This window comes from Hypanus sabinus, chromosome 12 (genome assembly GCF_030144855.1).
Source record: "Hypanus sabinus isolate sHypSab1 chromosome 12, sHypSab1.hap1, whole genome shotgun sequence".
In the NCBI taxonomy this organism is placed as follows: Eukaryota; Metazoa; Chordata; class Chondrichthyes; order Myliobatiformes; family Dasyatidae; genus Hypanus; species Hypanus sabinus.
In genome coordinates, this window is record NC_082717.1 from 75,440,276 (window position 1) to 75,458,451 (window position 18,176).

Genomic DNA, 18,176 nt, shown 5'->3' on the forward strand with positions numbered 1-18,176 from the left:
TCTCGTTATCTTAAGATGAAAACCAGCAGGATTCAACTGTAAATACACGAGGTTCTTCAGATACTGGAAATCTTGTGCAATACACACAAAATCCTGATGAAGCGTCTTTGCCCAAAACGTTGACTTGTTTATTTTCCTCCATGGATCCTGTTTGTCTTGCTGAGTTCTTCCAGTATTTTGACTGGATTCCACTGTACTGGTGGCTGGAACCCGTTAACTGGGACACCATGGTAATGTAGCCGTTGGCATGACTCTGTTGGAGCTTGGGGCATCAGAGTTCGGCATTCGATTCCAGTGTTCTCTGTAAGAAAGTTTGTATGCTCCTCCCGTGTGCAGAAGGCTCTGGGTTTCTTCCACAGTCTAAAGATGTGATTGGTCATTGTAAATTGTCTTGCGATTAGGTTGGGATTAAATAGGTGGATTGCTGGGTGGCCTGGCTTGTTGAGCCAGAAGCAGATGCTCCACAATGTATCTAAATAAGATGAAAACTTCCTGAGGGATCTTTAGAGTCTGTGCCATTTAACCTTGTTTCCACCATTTAGGATTTTATATATTTAGTAAGATTCTTTTGTACATGTGCACTAATTTTTGCTATTTTTCCTTACAGATGAAAACAGCTTGCTTTTTGCTACATTCTCATTTGAAAGCCGTAAGGATTTGCTCATCACATAAAAAGAATTTAAGACAGTCCCACAGATGCAGACAAGCAGGCATGCTCTACAAATTTGCTCAGCGCCTCAGTCATCATTCTCTCCGCTATACTCTTTATACTTGTTGAATACTGTGGTAATTGCCTCAGAGGTTGATCTGTCTGGATATGTCCCCAAATCCAGCCCTAGCATTTCTGTCTATTCATGGCCCTTTACCATTTCCTCAGGCGATCATATGTGCCCTGTTCCCCGATAAGTTTCTTAGTTGATGTCACTTCTCTTGTATATACCTTATAAGTTAATTGGATCAAGAGCAAAAACATGTGCTTTTACTGAATGAAAGGTGAGGATTTGTGCCTGATTGGATCATCTGACCATTTTAGGCCTATAACTAGGCGCAAAAGACTTGGTATTGTGCTTGGATGGGTGCAAGGCACAAGAGGCTCAATATCAGTCAGACACAACAGACACTTGATTGGATCTGCCTGCACCAGAGTAAACATTTCATTACTGTGATTATAGAATTCGCCATCTACAGAACTGTCGGCTGCTCATCCAGTTTACTCTAACAGTGTCTCCCAAATCAGAGCCTCTACCATCAAAAAGGACAAAGGAAGCAGGTGGTTGTGAGTACCACCATATGCAGTGCACATCCAAATCAAACATTGTGACTTGGAAATATATTGTTGATCCTTCATCATCATTCGGTCAAAATCCTGGAACTCTCTTCTTGGGTGTACCTTCACCAGGAGGACACCAGCAATTCCACAAGGCAGCTAGCTTTCCACCACTTCCTCATCGACCTTTAGGGATGAGCAACAAGTGCAGCAAGCATCCTTTAAAATGAATTTAGAAAAAAACATATGCTCCAACCTCTATCAGATTATCAGTACAAGGAAAGGCATTATTTTAAAATCAATATGAAAGATTACTTCCCCAATCTTACACTAGAAATATTATACAATTTCTAAAGTATCTGTTAAGAGGATTTTAATACTTTTATTAATGTAATAGGAGTGCTCTTTATAGTAGGCCCATAAATCATTAGGGCAATAGACATGAAGTGTTATACCCCTTCAAAATGTACGACAATAAATTAACATTCTCAATGGGTGCATGGATAAAAAGTAGTCTTTGGTCAAGTTTAAAATACCATATGGTCCTAGATAAGCTTGTAACCCTGACATGAATTAGCAACAAGCTACTTAAATTTCTGTAAACTAAAAATGCTTCATAATTTATTGCACAGCCATAACATTAAAAATATGCTGCAGTTTTAAGTATCTAGCTAATTTTCAACTAAATTATAACTCAAAGAAAATAAAACTCCACATTTAGTTGCAGAATTAAAATAAAGGAAAATGTAATAATTCCATCAGTGATACAACATTAACGTTTGTTATTTTTTCCTTGTTTAAGCAGTCTGATTAATCCTCTGCCGAAGGCCAATCTTAGACATATATCACACAAGTGATATTTTAAAACAAGCTGCTTGTGAAACAAGTAGCCAGTCTTCACAATGCCGGGGGACAAGCAGTTACAAAGGTTACAAATTCATTTCTGTTGATAGCAAATGCCAGATCACACCATTAGCAAGGCTGCTCTTTAACCAGCAATGAATTATTACCATTTTCTGTTGCTGGGGAGAGCCTACAGTACTTCCTGGCTGAATGTTATGCTCTAATCAAGCTAATGGGGGTCAGTGATTGGCAATGAATTTTTTTTAATATATTCCTCCGTTAAATCATGGCAACAAATTTGGACGCATGCTAGAATATTAATACGATGATCTGACTGTTATTGTCACATGTGCTGGAGAAAACAGACACAATAATTCAGAAAAACAAACTGATGAACCAATAATTAAAATAAGGAATAACGATTGCATTTTGTGCACAATGATTGTCTTTGTCTGTACTTACAGGGAAAGTAACACAGAGTTCTGAGGGGGGATTACTCAAGAGCAACATTTTTTTCAGAGCATTCTGTCTCAATGTCTTGCAAATACTGCAGCAAAATGGGGAGAATGAAAATAATATTTATAAAGAAGCATCACAGAAATTGATTGAAAACACATAACATGTATATTATTTTAAAATCTGCACAATTTTAAATACTTTTGCAAAATATAGTGATAAAATGGTCATTTCAAAGACTTACCTAAAATCTATTACCAATTTTAGTGATTTCAGAGTACATTATGTTAAGATGCCAACTTCAAATAGTTAACCACACCACCGTGAATAGCTTTGTCTGGCTCAGTAAGTAGCACGACACCTGCTTCATTGCCTCAGATAAAGCTCAGAGCCTATTAAACATTAACTACATGTGCAAGTGCACTTCAAGTTCAAACACAGTATGCAGACTGCTTTTTTAAAAAATCAAATGGAAATGAAGTTCAAGCCAATGCCAGGACCTGCTCAATTTCTGAAAAGAATGGCCCCAATACGTTTAAATGTTTTATTCTGAATCGCTCGAGTGCCATCTGTTGGCATGTCATGATCACTATGTTTCAATGCTTTGTGTTCTGACAATGGAATAGGAATGGAGATATCAGAGGTTCTGCAAGAGCATGTTGTACCTCTTTTAGTTTTTTAGTTGTCAAAAAGCAACTAATAAGATAACCAACAGTTTGATTACTTATTAATGTCTCAATGTTTATTCCTGAATTATTTATTTTGGGATATTTAGTCAGACATTTACTATCACATTATTCATATAAGCTTTCCATTACAGTATAAAATGATGGATATTTAATTATTTCTTTAAAAATCATTTGTTGGTGATACCCCCTCCTCAATTTTCATGAATCAAGCCACATATAATCTTCTTCTTGATATCTTCACTAATGCATTCTACTTAATTCAGGTTGAGCATCCCTTATCCAAACTTCCAAAATCATCTGAAATCCGATTTGAGCACTGACATGAAATCTCAAATGGAAAGTTTTGCATGACGCTGGGTAAGCTCCTGGGTGATTGCTCGGGTCTCTGTGTACGAAAGACAGTTCTAAGAAGTGACCTCACATATATAATGAACAGAAGTTAATGAAAAATAGAAAACACTGTATAAAGTGAAAAATGAAGATGTCAGTTGTGTATTAGAAGTGTGGACTTGTCAGTGTTGGAGTGAACATATGCCGTTTGACAGTATACTGATCATTAAACAAGCAAAGATCCATCACTATGAACTGAAAATTGAAGGTAATTGTGAATATTCAGCAGGCTGGTTGCAGAAATTCAAGAAAAGACATGGCATTAAATTTTTAAAGACTTGTGGTGACAAAGTTCCTGCTGATCATGAAGCAGCAGAGAGATACATTGATGAGTTTGCTAAAACCATTGCTGACAAAATCTAACATGCTGAATGGCTGCATCAGTACAGACACGTGATGAACAAGTGTCTGCTTACAAGTAGCACATAAAGTCAGAGTTGGGAATCATGATGATGCTAAACAGTCACTGACTGTCCATCTGAGTGGCTGAGGTAATGATGGCTTACCTTTCTGATAGTTCAATGTCCACATTCGTGTTTCATGCACAAAATTATTTAAAATATTATGTAAAACTACCTTCAGTGTAACGTAAATGGATTTTGTGTTTAGACTTGGGTCCCATCCCCAGGGTATCTCATTATATAGATGCAAGTATTACAAAATCCCTGCAATTCCAAAATCCAAAACACTTCTGGACCCAAGCATTTTGGATAAGGGGTGCTCAATCTGTATATAGATTTGTTCACAACAGATAAAAGATTTGACAATTACTCAAAAGAATTGGAAGTCAGTTCAAGTTAAATTATTGAGTATCTTGCACTTATTGATCGAATTATAAATGAGACCTTTACTTTGGTGATATTTTTTCAGTTAAAATTAAAATATTTTATGGGCATTCATAAACATTAGGTCTAAATGCTTCAGGTTTTTGCCTCATGTCAGAAGCAAAGCTCAGTACAACATAAAGTTCCTCTATCTATGCATTTTGTTTTGTCTTGGCTCGATATTAATTATGGAACTAATCTAATTCTCCTACCTTGCTCTTTTTTAACCTCTTATCCACTATACTCTTTTGTAGTTTTGTACTAGAAAATATCCCTGAATCAACAGGACTAAAACTGCTTTATAACTGTAGTGTGTGTTACACTGCCTTTGAAATCTATTTGATAACAATGTGTTGATATTACCATACATTGTAAAACTCTGATAATCCCTTATCTGAATTTTCAGAATTCCTGATGGCTGAGCATCTGCCTCAATAGGTGATCCTTACAGTGCTCCGTTTGCTTGCTGGGGTTCCACTTCCTTGCCCATTCACTGGAGCCCCTGTTCTCGTGCTCCGTAAATCCACCTCTTTATTTTGTTTCTCGCACTCTCTTTAAATTTATAAAGGCCTTGTTTCCCATGTTCCTTTCAAACTCGGAAATTTATCACTCTATTATGTTACATTTACGGAAAAGATGAAGTGAATGTGTGCTGGAGGTTAAGTAGAGTCACCGATCGTCCAAAAACAAATCTGCGAGCCCAGTGGAAGTCCTGAATGTGCCAGATTAATGACCTTTCTCTGCTCCGTATTTCACACTACAAATAAGGGATGAAATTCTAGGTATTATATCTCTGCAGATAACTTATGATATTTACAAAGAAACATAGAAAACCTACAGCATGATACAGGCCCTTTGGCCCAGAAAGTTGTGCCTAAACATGTCCCTACCTTAGAAATTACTAGGCTTACCTATAGCCCTCTATTTTACTAAGCTCCATGTACCTATCTAAAAGTCTCTTAAAAGACCCTATCGTATCCACCTCCACCACCGTTGCCAGCAGCCCATTCCACGCACTCACCACTCTCTGAGTAAAAAACTTAACCCTGACAACTCCTCTGTACCTACTCCCCTGCAGCTTAAACCTGTGTTTTCCTGTGGCAACCATTTCAGCCCTGGGAAAAAGCCTCTGACTATCCACATGATGAATGCTTCTCATTATCTTATAATAAGCCGAGAGAAGACAACAAACCCCAGCAAATGTATTGAGTAGGCACCATCCTGGCACAGGATGACTCCTGCATACTCGCCACAGCCATTGTCTTCCCATTTCTCATAACCATACTCTCCCTTGGCAAAGAAGCCAAGTTGAGACAGAAGCACAAGGGAGGAATGGGTTTAAACCCTGAGGCAACTTAGGAAGAAAAAGTTTGGATAGTTCTTTTCCCTGACTAGAAAGGATCAGGAAACACAAGAGAAGCAAAGTGATGACATCTGATGACCCCACTACCATACAGCTGTGTATATGCAATTTTCTCCATGAAATCTGCAAGATCTCATTGAAGAGCTTATCCGCTTAAACTGACTCTAACCTCTTCGATTATCCAAATCTTTAATTAAATCTCCCTTAAGTCTATGCTTCTCCAGTGTTTTAAAAGTCTCACACTGAATCTGATTAAAATGGCATACAGATGTGAATTTTCCTAACTTTTTTCCCCACAATTTTTGGCATGGTGAGGGAAGTAAATAGGTTTGATGCACATTGCCAAAATTTTAAAAAAGAAATAATGCTTTTAGATGTGCAGGTTTTTTTTTCCTTTGTTGTGTGTGAATAGCTCTCATTATGCTTTTGTTCAAAACTGTGATAAAATTGGTGAAAGGTAGGGGGACCAACATTGACTCCTGTCAGACTCCACCAGAGTCTGAGTCCCACACAGAAAATTAAATATATCATTGCAATGACATTAAAATGCTATGGCTGAATAATATTGCAAGGAAATAATAGTCTAATAATGATTATTAATTCGTGTTTCCTACTAAATGTAAATAGAACAAGGTTTCTTTTCCAAATGTCAAAACCTGACTTATCTAAGCATTTAGTGTTCTAAAGCTGAAATATTTCTCTGATAAAATCCTTCAGAGGCTCAGGAGATTGTATTCACTAATTTTTTATTCTACACTTCTGCATATATTCGAAGGCAATTATTTTGCTTTGCATAACAACCAGTTCATTTCCATATAGCGACTGTTGATTGCAGAAAGGATTTGGGTAAATGACTAAGTTACTGCTGAAGGTTATTTTTTCCCCTGAATCTCACTTTAGTAATATCTCTTAAAACCAAGCAAGAAAGTGCTTCACTGCTTTGACAGAAAAGATTGTACAAACCTTCCAGTGTTTACACAAAATGTGAAATTTATTTGTATCTACTGGGCCTTATTTGGATGGTTGGGTTTGTAGTGATGCATTTATCAATTTACCAATAAGTGTCTGCAACACTTCTACATCTTTAAGTTTTTCTAGTGGATTTTTTAGAAGTCCTGTGGAGAGATCCGTGTTAAAATTTGATAAAAGCAACCTGTACTGTTGTTAACAGAAGGTTTTGCATCTGATAGATTGTAATCCATGTTGAGCTCATTCTCCTAATTGCTGGAATTATAGGATCAAGGACAGTCTTGGATTCAATCCACTGAACAGAGGTCAAATTTAAGTTCAGTATATATTGGTGTATGATCATCCTCATAAGATATCTGCATAGTTCCTTCACTGTAGATCAATGGATTATAGTGGGCAAGATTTTTTTTAAAGTATTAATCTGTTGAAGAGGGCAGCCACTCTCATTGAAGGAAAGTCATGCGAGTTCCCTTAAAGAAAAAGGCAACGCATGCAGGTGCTTTTAATAACTTTACAATGCTTTTAACAAACTGAAATCACTAATGGTTATGATTTTTAAAAGTAGACATAGCTAACTTCAGAAATTTTGCAAATACATGACTTGATACAAAATAAAAACTTGGGCTTGCCTCTTAATTTCCTAGTAACCTTAGTTAGATTAATCACACAGGTCCATTTTACACCCCTGTACTATTACCTCTAAAAATGTGACAGATTTCATTAACATATGATTCTATTAGAATGCCAGTATATTTGGGATTGAAAAAGAGTTATCATAATGTGGCTGTAAAACAGTTAAGAGACAATTGTTGCTGGTGTTCTACATTCCGCAAAAAATAACTTTCTAATGTTAAAAGTCTAAAAACAGAAAAGGACTCACTGTGTGATGCACTGCATCTGTGGGATGAGAAATAGAGCTTTACAGAAACATTTTAGATTGAAGACCTTTCAATGGAACAGGGAAGGAAATGAACGGTGTGTTAAACTGCAGGGGAAGTAGGGTAATGGGTAGCCTATGGACTTATTTTCAAGGACCCTACAACTCATATTCTCAGTATTATTCTTATATTTATTTATTTATTTATTTATTTTTATTTGCACAGTTTGTCTTTTACACATTGGATGTTTGTCAGACCTCATGTGTGTGTAATTTTTCATTGATTCTATTGTATTTCTTTGTTTCACTGTGAACGCCTGCAAGGAGGTGAATCTCAATGTATTATATAGTGACATTTGCATCTTTTAATAATAATTTACTTTGAACTTTGATGGTTAAACCAGGGTGACCTTGGAAAATGACCTTGAGTCAGAAGCATGCAAATCCTGCCCATTGTGTATGCAGATCAAACCAGCTGTAGTCTTTGATTAATGTGTGCTCCTCCTTACAAAGCATTTGAGATGTTTAAACAGCAACTCCATAAGATGGTTGCTCCTGCAGAGTGTATTTTCTTTCAGCCTGTTCCTCGAAAGTATTGCAATCAATGCAATTTCTCACCAACTGACTTGATTGACAAAATAGGAAACAAAAAAATCCACAAAACCCACCCATGTAACAGCCTTTCTGTTCGTTCCTTCATGTAAACCATTTGTCAATGTGTATGTCGCAACAGTTTGAAGGAGATTTCATTACTGTCCAGCTAAAGACCTGCTGCAGGAAGGAAGTGGTGAAAACACGCTAGAGAAGAGGACTAGAGAAGTGGATTTTAAAGTGTGCATATGCGCACACCTGGCCATGGTCTTGCGTCTTGATGTACCTAGAGAAACATACCAAGTACTGCTTCTTCGACCTGTTCCTTGATTACCAGAATGAGATGAAATTATCTCTGCCAGAGTAGTGCTTTTGATTAGTTTCATTACCAATGTTGATAGAAGAGCATAACCCTTCACCCTTCATGTCTCTAGAATTAACCTATGATGTTCGGTGGTTTAACATCTCTCTAACAAAAAGACATGGTGATTAGCTGGTATGAAAGGTCTACACACTGGGATGCAGAAAACTTGGGGCCAAAAAATCCTTTCCTCTCTATAGTTGTATATGATCACTGCCTCACTGTAAGAAACATGGTTACCACTCGTGATTGCAAGTTCCTATGATTGATCGTGATCAATTAATCTCATATCAGAACAGTATCTAGGATGCTGTATGCTTATCTTTGAAATACTGCCAAGTTTTTTTTATATTCACCTAAGTGTGCAAATAGGACTTTGATTTAATGTTTCATCTGAAATATCAGCCACAATGTTACACTCCTCCTTCAACAATAATAGTAGTTCACCATCTAGACTTCAGTGCTCAAAGCCAAAGCTTGAAATCACAACTTTCCAAAAAAGAATATTGACAAATGAACAAGAGGTGACAATATAATTTCAGTTCAATTTTTGAACACTGCTTGGAACCTGGTCAACCAAACACCAGTCAAACAATTCAGATCTAATCTGGGATGCAAATCCTGTTTGAAGGAGCTCTCCTGATAAGGGTCGTATGTTTACTCTGTGGTTTGGCCAAGTTAAGATACTGAACTAGATAAACAGATATTGTAAATCTTAATGATAGATACAGTCAAATGATTCGGATTAAAAAGCAGGGTCAAAGATTCCATGAAATGTTGATGTTGTGTTACCATGAACATTTTTTGGCATGAACAAAGATGTCTGAATATTCTGAGCTCAGTAGCTAAATAAGACATTGGAATGTCTGGGCCATTGCTTGTGTCACCCCTTGACTCCCTACTCATTTGTACTCTTTGCTTTCTCAAGCCTGTCTTCTTGGAAATAGTCCACAGATTTGAACTCAATATATCTGCACTGATGCTGCTGCTGAATGGAAGGTTGAGGTTGTACAATGAGTGAGTCTTACTTCAGTAGTGCGCAAGTTGTCATGGAAGATCCTGCAAGGCAGGATTTATGAGCATTTGGAGAAACATAATCTGATTAGGGATAGTCAGCATGGCTTTGTCAAGGGCAGGTCGTGCCTTACGAGCCTGATTGAATTCTTTGAGGATGTAACAAAATACATTGATGAAGGTAGAGCAGTGGATGTTGTGTATCTAGATTTCAGTAAGGCATTTGATAAGGTTCCCCATGTAAGGCTCATTCAGAAAGTAAGGAGGCATAGGATCCAAGGTGACATTTCTTTGTGGATCTAGAATTGGCTTGCTCACATAAGGCAAAGTGTAGTTGTAGATGGTCTGTAGTCTGCATGGAGGATGGTGACCAGTGGTGTTCTGCAGAAATCTGTTCTGGGACCCCCTCCACTTCGTGATTTTTATAAATGATCTGGACGAGGAAGTAGAAGGGTGGGTTAGTAAGTTTGCTGATGACACAAAAGTTGTGGGCATTGTGGATAGTCTGGAGCATTGTCAGAAGTTACATGGAGACATTGATAGGATGCAGAGCTGGGCTGAGAAGTGGCAGATGGACTTCAACCCAGATAAGTGCAAGACTCTTGGCAGTGTGGCGGATCGGAGAGATATTGGGGTCCATGTCCATGGGACAGTCAAAGCTGCTGTGCGGGTTGACAGTGTTGTTAAGAAGTTGTATGGTGTGTTGGCCTTCATGAACTGTGGGATTTTGTTCAAAAGCTGTGAGGTAAAGTTACAGCTATATAAGACCTTGGTCAGACTCCACAGAGTACTGTGTTCAGTTCTGGTCACCTCACTAAATGAAGGATGTTGATACTATAGAGAGAGTGCAGAGAAGATTTACGAGGATAATGCCTAGATTGGAGAGTGTACCTTATGAGAATAGGTTGAGTGAACTTGGTCTTTTTTCCTTGGAGCGACAGAGGATGAGAGGTGACCTGATAGAGGTATATAAGATGATGAGAGGCATTGATTGTGTGGATAGTCAGAGGCTTTTTCCCAGGGCTGAAATGGCTAACATGAGGGGGCATAGTTTTAAGGTGCTTGGAAGTAAGCACAAGGGGGACGTTAGAAGTTCTTTACACAGAGAGTACATGGTACATCGAATGCACTGCCAATGTTGGTGGTTGAGGCAGATACAATAGGGTCTGTTAAGAGACTTTTAGATCGGTACATGGAGCTTAGAAAAATAGAGGGCAACATGGTAGGGAAATTCTAGGCAGTTTCTAGAGTAGGTTACATGATTGGCACAACATGGTGGGCCGAAGCACCTGTAGTATGCTGTAAATTTCTATGTTCTATGTAATTGTTCAACGGTGGGTATTTGGAAAACCAGAAGAACATGGCTGGAAGCATATCTGCACATGACAAATATAATGAGGTGTGTTGACCTGAGGTGCAGTATGTGAAGGAATGCATAAACAATTACTAGGAGGATATTAGAATTAAAGTTGCAGATGACACAAAGCTGAGTAACAGTGTGAAATATGAGGAAAATGTTAGGAGAATGCAGGGTGACTTGGACAGGTTGGGTGAGGGGGCAGATACAGTTTAATGTGGATAAATGTGAGGTTATCCACTTTGGTGGCAAGAACAGGAAGGCAGATTACTATCTGAATGGTGTCAAGTTAGGAAAAGGGGAAGTACAGGAGATCAGGGTGTCCTTGTTCATCAGTCACTGAAAGTAAGCATGCAGTGCAGTAGGCAATGAAGAAAGCTAATGGCATGTTGGCCTTCATAACAAGGGGAGTTGAGTATAGGAGCAAAGAGGTCCTTCTGCAGTTGTACAGGACCCTGGTGAGACCACCCCTGGAGTATTGTGTTCAGTTTTTGGTCTCCAAATTTGAGGAAGGACATTCTTGCTATTGAGGGAGTGCAGTGTAGGTTCACGAGGTTGATTCCGGGGATGGTTGATTCTGGGACTGTCATATGTTGAAAGATTGGAGCGACTGGGCTTGTATTCACTGGAATTTAGAAGGATGAGAGGGGATCTGATTGAAACATACAAGATTATTAAGGGATTGGGCACGCTAGAGGCAGGAAACATGTTTCCGATGTTGGGGGAGTCCCGAACCAGAGGCCACAGTTTAAGAATAAGGGGTAGGCCATTTAGAACGGATTTGAGGAAAACCTTTTTCACCCAGAGAGTTGTGGATCTGTGGAATGCTCTGCCCCAGAAGACAGTGGAGGCCAATTCTCTGGATGCTTTCAAGAAAGAGTTAGACAGAGCTCTTAAAGATAGTGGAGTCAAGGGATATGGGGAGAAGGCAGGAACAGGGTATTGACTGTGGATGATCAGCCATGATCACATTGAATGGCAGTGTTGGCTCGAAGGGCTGAATGGCCTACTCCTGCACCTATTGTCTATAAACATGGGAACTTCTTCCCTCTCCCCCAATACCTTCACCTATGTTTCATTGACAGTCCTTCCCATGCATTCAACTAGTGACTTTGTGCAGTCTTCTTCTGTAACATTCAAATGGAAAAAAAACAAGGTCAGGGAACTGCCAGCACGGAAGTGAATGTGCAGCCTCAAGTGAACCTCCCTTGCCGTGATGCTGCTGTGTGATCCATTCAATGCCTGGTAAGAAAACGGTAACACAAGATCTGCGATGAAATTGTGAAAATCACACATGCTAGTGCACTCATGAAAGTCTGTGTATGGATTTGTTTTCTGCATTTTCCCCTCAAGAATTAATGCACCAGAAGTACAGAGAAGAGGATTGAAGGAGATGGTCCAGTTATCTTCAGCTGCTTCCTCAGAGAACTAACCTTCATTTCAAGATTCAGAAGGGAGATGGTTCCCTTTGATGTTGCGTGGCATGGGCAACAATCAGTGCCATTGCTCAGAAGTCACCATTGCTCAGAAGCTTAATGGTAGCAGCCTCATAAAAGCTGAGAGCAGGTTAAATGCTGGATGTCCTGCTTCCCAAATTCTCCCAATTCCCAAAGCAGTTTACAAAGTGTACCAAGAGCGTGAAAGAAATATTTTTCACTTGCTTGGAAGAGTGCAGCTGCAAAAGATCACCTCTGGCAACTCTGCTCCCAAGCCATAGCCTGTATCGCCCAAAAGATTAAGGCACAGCCTCCATCTCCAAGATCTCATCTCAGTATGTTGGTATTCTATTATCATGACTGAAGAAAAGAAATTAAATTAGCAAGATCAAATTTATTTAGCTGAACACGGAGATGTAGCTTGTATATCTTCAGAGTTTGATCACAATTTAGTTTAATATTGAGGGTGACAATAATCGCAAAGCAATGAAACTGAAAGCTTAACAATAACTAAGAAAGTGAGATCAAAAGATTCGGTACTGTTTGTCAGTCCTTCGATTCACAGTGTGCGATGTGCTGGGAGTAGTCAAGGAATGAAAATTTCTATACCAGCAGCTCTTGTAGCTTAGCTTGTAAGGCAGCTGCTCAATTGTGGATACAAAGGCCACATGCAGGAACCAGGCTTTGCAGATCTTGCTTGAAGTGATGACATAGTCAGAAGAGAGTGGTTTAGGTAAGAAGGAGCACCATCGAGTAGCGTGGTTAAAGTGCTGGAGCAGATCAGCATAGGTACACCTTTGACTTGCTTCCAGGAATAGATGAAGCACTTGTTGGAATCTGCTAAGTCAGTGTGCAAATAATTAGAACAGTTTAATAAGTAGCTGTTTGTTTATTTGTTTGCACTGACAATCAGCATTTATTGCCTACTTTATTAAAGAGTTGCTGGTAATGCTTTATTGAACTGCTGTAATTAGTATGAAAGTTCTCCTTTAGTGCTGCTAAGTAGTAAGTTCCAAAACATCACTTAATAGTTATGACCTGTATCCTCTTAACTATTAGATATACTGAATGGTATAAGGGTTACCAACTCACATTTAACAGTATATCATAAATCTTGTACGTCAGAAACAAACAGTAAATTAATTGGAACGGAATTGGATTTTATGAGACTGAATGCGAGTACTGTGTGCAGGTTTGCAGGAGAAATTTTCAACTGAGGGTCCCCCAAGAAAGCCTGAGCAGACTGGTTCCTGAGATGCTGGCTGACAGCCAGGAGAAGTTTTGACAGCTAAGCTTATATTGTATTCAATAAAACTGAGAAGAATGTAATGACATTGAAAACAGAGAACATTTGGACTTTGATTCATAGACTAACTGCAAAGTGAGTGTTTCCTGTAACTAGGGGACATAGAACCAGTGGCTTCTGTAACCAGGTTATGGGGTGAGTCATTTAAGACTGAGAATGAGGGGAAATTTCTTCTCCCACAGAGAGGTGAAGCTGTAGAATTGTCTACCCCAGAATCCTGTGGCATCAACGTCACTCTATACATTTAGGAAGGTGATGGAAAGGACAGACAAAATATCTATAAGTGTAGAGAGAAAGCAGGAATGAAGCTATTACATTAGAGGATCAGCCATGATGGTATTGAATGATAGAACAAACTTGAAGAGCTGAATGGCCTACATTCACTCTCAGTTTTCCACATTTCTATGAAAGTACTAGCTTGTAAAAAGAAATTAGGATTGATTCAGGTTTTATTACGTCTTGTTCCTTGTCATGGAATGCAGACCGTTCCTGTGTTTTTACTCGAAAACTTCACAATCATTCACACATTTCGTTATTGTTCAATGCAGAGGCTAGCCCTGTGACTGGCAAAAAATTGACAACTTCAGTAGGAACTAGCAGTAAAACCTCTTCACTTTAAGTTTTTTTAAATGGGAAACGTTTTCCCATTAGATAATCTTTTCAGTGGACTATTGCAGATGATCAAATAGGATCTAGATCATGGGTCCAAAGTACATTTATCCCTAAGTTCCACAGTCTTCCAGCTTAGTGCCCAGGAAAGTTTAAGGGGAGAACTTTCACTAACCGCTTTGGAGACAACGGGCAGAGATTCACATAAAAGAGAATGTGTTACGTGGTTTATTAAGTAAGGTTGGATAGAATGAAGATATACTGTAAATATCGTAAACTGCAGAATATATGGACCATTGTGAATTGTGCCCAAAATTTGTTGTTTGAAATACAATTCCCACTGTGTTATATGTTGCCAACACACAATTTACTATGAAACAGGAGGCCATTAGGCCCATTAGCTCCATGCCTGCTCTTAAACTAAACAATCTCATTGATTTTGTACTCCTTGCTACTCCTCCACCTGTCCCTCTAGCCCAACAGTTTATTCCCTGATGAAGGGTCTCGGCCCGAAACGTTGGCTACTCTTTTCTCACGGATGCTGCCTGACCTGCTGAGTTCTTCCAGTGTTGTGTACATATTCTTTGATCCACAGCATCTGCAGTTGTATTTTTGAGTTTATTCCCTCACATGCCCAGTGAATCCCATTACCATACACCTGCAATTTGAGGTATTTTACAATAACAATTAGCTCACTAGCTCATCTTTCGGACGGGTGGGCAAACTGAAGCACCCAACAGAAAGCCCCAGGGAGAATGTGCAAACTCCACTAAGCAGCAGAGATCAGAACTGAACCTGACTCCCTGGAGCCGTGAGGCAGCAGCACTAACGGCCGCACCACCACAGCAATCTAATAAAAGATGAAAAGCGTTACATCAACGTCCTAATGTTGTATTGTTTTAAAGAGACAAACATTGCAAGTCAATACTGCTTCCTAACATTGTTGAACATTTTCTGATTTGGGATCATATTGTCATATATAGAATATTAATACAGTGCATGTGTAATAATAGTTTTAGTCTGGTGACAAAATTAGAGGATACTGTCTTGCTTTACAGAGTGATTTGAAAGTGAATGGGTTAAACACAATTAAAAATGAACTTTAATCTTGATTTCCTGGAACAACACTGGGTTGCTTTTATCTCCTGGACAACAATAACATTTCATTGTAGGACCCACTCAGCTTCAGAGAGGATCAAAAGGATCGTGTCATTTTCCACATCCCTCCCTCTGTGACTTTGATATTTTACAGCTGCATTAGTAATAGGTATTGAAAGTCTTTTCCCCTATCCTACCCACAAATGTGTCAGACTCAGTGAGTGTACGTAGGAAGCTACAGGCACAGCTCAAGTGAATAAAAAAAAACAATAGTTACAATTAATGTCGTGTGAAAAGTGCATGGCATTTTGTTGCTCAGAAAAATCATTTCACAACCCAGTCATTGCAAAGTGTGATTGCATTTGACATTAAGTGTAGTACAGATGAGTACACAGCTTAGAGCACACAATTACAGCTCTATTTTTTGAACTTTGGATTTTGATATTAGAGCTATAGGAGGCAGCAAAGTGGTGAGTTGTTAACTTTTCATCTGTTTCCTCAACTTGTAGAACACTGGGAATTTTTTTTTCTATGTCATTTTGTTCTATAAATTCATTTGCACAGCTTGAAAGAACAAATGACCACTGATTTATGAAATTAACTCACTTCCATTGCATTGGAGCAGGACACCGAGAGGCCTTGGAGAAAAAAATTAATATTATCATCATTACTGCATTAATCTTTAGCTGATGGAGTTTTATCGAATTCAATTGCTGCATGAATTTTTCTCTGTAGCAAAACAAAGAAGGGCATTTGAACTTGAATAGGAAATCGGTTAAGGGGAAATCTGACCAATAAAAGTAGCGATTTATTAAAAGTGGTACAATCAAGCATTAAAGGCTGTGTATTTTTACAGCCACTGATATTATGTGTAACTTTCAAATAATGTTGTAAAATTTACATGGCATCTTCACATGACATGCCTACTGATTAAGGTAAGGGCTCATGTGATTTGAGTTAATCTGTCAGTTAATCTTTATATCTAGATGGAAATGATTGTTTCTTACCTGGATAACTCTCACTCAAAAAATGAAATATTTTCCTTTACAAGGAACACTCGCAAAATTAAATCAGGATCTCTATTTACATCATTCTAAATAGTCATCAGCAAGGAAGACCAAAATATATCTGAAGCATCTTTTAATGCAGAATATAATCCAGGTTTAGTGAGATACTCATGTCAGATACATGATTATCTTCTCTCCTACCATTTTTTCATCACCAGTTTCCTTCCTCCTGAATCCTCTCTTCAAGGAGACAATTACTTCTTACTAATCTAATTCTGTTTCACTTAAGGGTGCACTCCTGTAGCTCATCCAAATGTCCAATGTTCATTTTGGCTTGAAAATGAGAATGAAAACTCTGCCAATCACTTAAACCTTGTCTCCCCTAATCTCCATGCCCAGCGTGTGTTGCTTAATAAGCTTGAATGCAAGAACACAATAGGGGCAGGGTTAGGCCACCTGGCCCTTCAAGCCTGTCCCTCCAACACGACCTCAATTCCTCCTCTCTGACATTTCCCCACAGCTCTCAACTTCCTCATCTACCTCCACTGGAAAAGCTCTCATGATCGATCTTCTGTTCGGGGTAGACAACTCCGGAGATTAACGGCACAAATTTTCATCCCCAAAGCTCAATTTGGTCGTGTTCTACTCTACCAAACTCGGCTAACCTAGCTCATGATAAATGGCCGACCATGGTCATTTACAATTGCTCAGCAATGAGGGCTTAGCTGCTACTGTGGTGTTGAAACTTGTCCTCGACAGTGGATTATATTGTGCTGATGTAGTGCTGGTGTCTACCTGGAGAACCACCAACTAACATCAATGTGCAGGTCACCTTGTCTGGAACTCACTGGCCGTCAGATGCTGTGACATCTAACCTCATGCTCTGTCGCTGCAGGATTAGTCCCAGATCCTCAGTCCCAGTTAAGCAGCAGGGCACAACATATCTGATTTATTTTTACCATTTGTATTTGAATCAGTTTTAATTGTTTGAAAACATTTGTTAAGGACCTTGACAGCACAAGTAGTCAGCATGCTGCCAGGACAATCCAAAGGTAGAGCCTTATGTCTGGTTGTGGCTTGTGGACCACTCCACATCATTGTTAGCCTAAAGCAGTTAGTTCCCTGTCTGACCTTTGGCAGTGAGCATTGCATGGGGGTTACCTCGATGCACAAGCTGGGTTAAGCATGTCCAGCTTGAAATATTCAATAAAGTTAAGTTATAAATCACGGATAAATTGGCATCACTATGATTATGGTCCTTGTGAACAGATTTATCAAGTTCTAAAGATTAAATATTTCAACATAAAAATGATATGTGATGTATCTATCATCTTGGGGTTCACAGTGGAAACGTGGAAATAGCTTTCTTAACTGCTTTGCATGATGTACCTGTGGCATTACCATGGTAACATAATGCTCTTTGAAAGTGGTGGCGTCTCTGTCTTTGTAAGGTTTAACGAGGAAGTTTTTTTAAAAAATTGACACACAAGGTTTGGGGATAAATAGGAGCTTTTACTTAGATAAATAGAAGCTTCTTAAAAAGCAGTGGAAATATTAATAGTAACTCTCAAAGAAGGTTGGTTAAATACCAAAGAAAAGAAATAATGTGTAGAACTCTGGATATATAGAAGACATGATTCCTTTACAGGACTAGTGTATGCATGATGAATTTACATAGGTGTTACAATGCCTCTATGAATTCATTGCAGGTAATGCTAA

At 38.8% G+C, this 18,176-nt stretch overlaps 1 protein-coding gene across 10 annotated transcripts in view; it reads right to left on the reverse strand.

Moving 5' to 3' along the window:
• The window catches only part of LOC132403025 (1-phosphatidylinositol 4,5-bisphosphate phosphodiesterase beta-1), a 1,013,243-nt gene that overhangs the window by 79,182 nt on the left and 915,885 nt on the right, over positions 1-18,176 (reverse strand). The window contains exon 33 of one of the 10 annotated variants that reach the window (XM_059986243.1): positions 2,573-2,657. The exons of the other annotated variants lie outside the window; for them this stretch is intronic. Within the exon in view, the coding sequence (XP_059842226.1) occupies positions 2,604-2,657 (54 nt within the window). The 3' untranslated portion in view covers positions 2,573-2,603. The remainder of the gene's footprint in view (positions 1-2,572; positions 2,658-18,176) is intronic. 10 annotated transcript variants of the gene reach the window in all.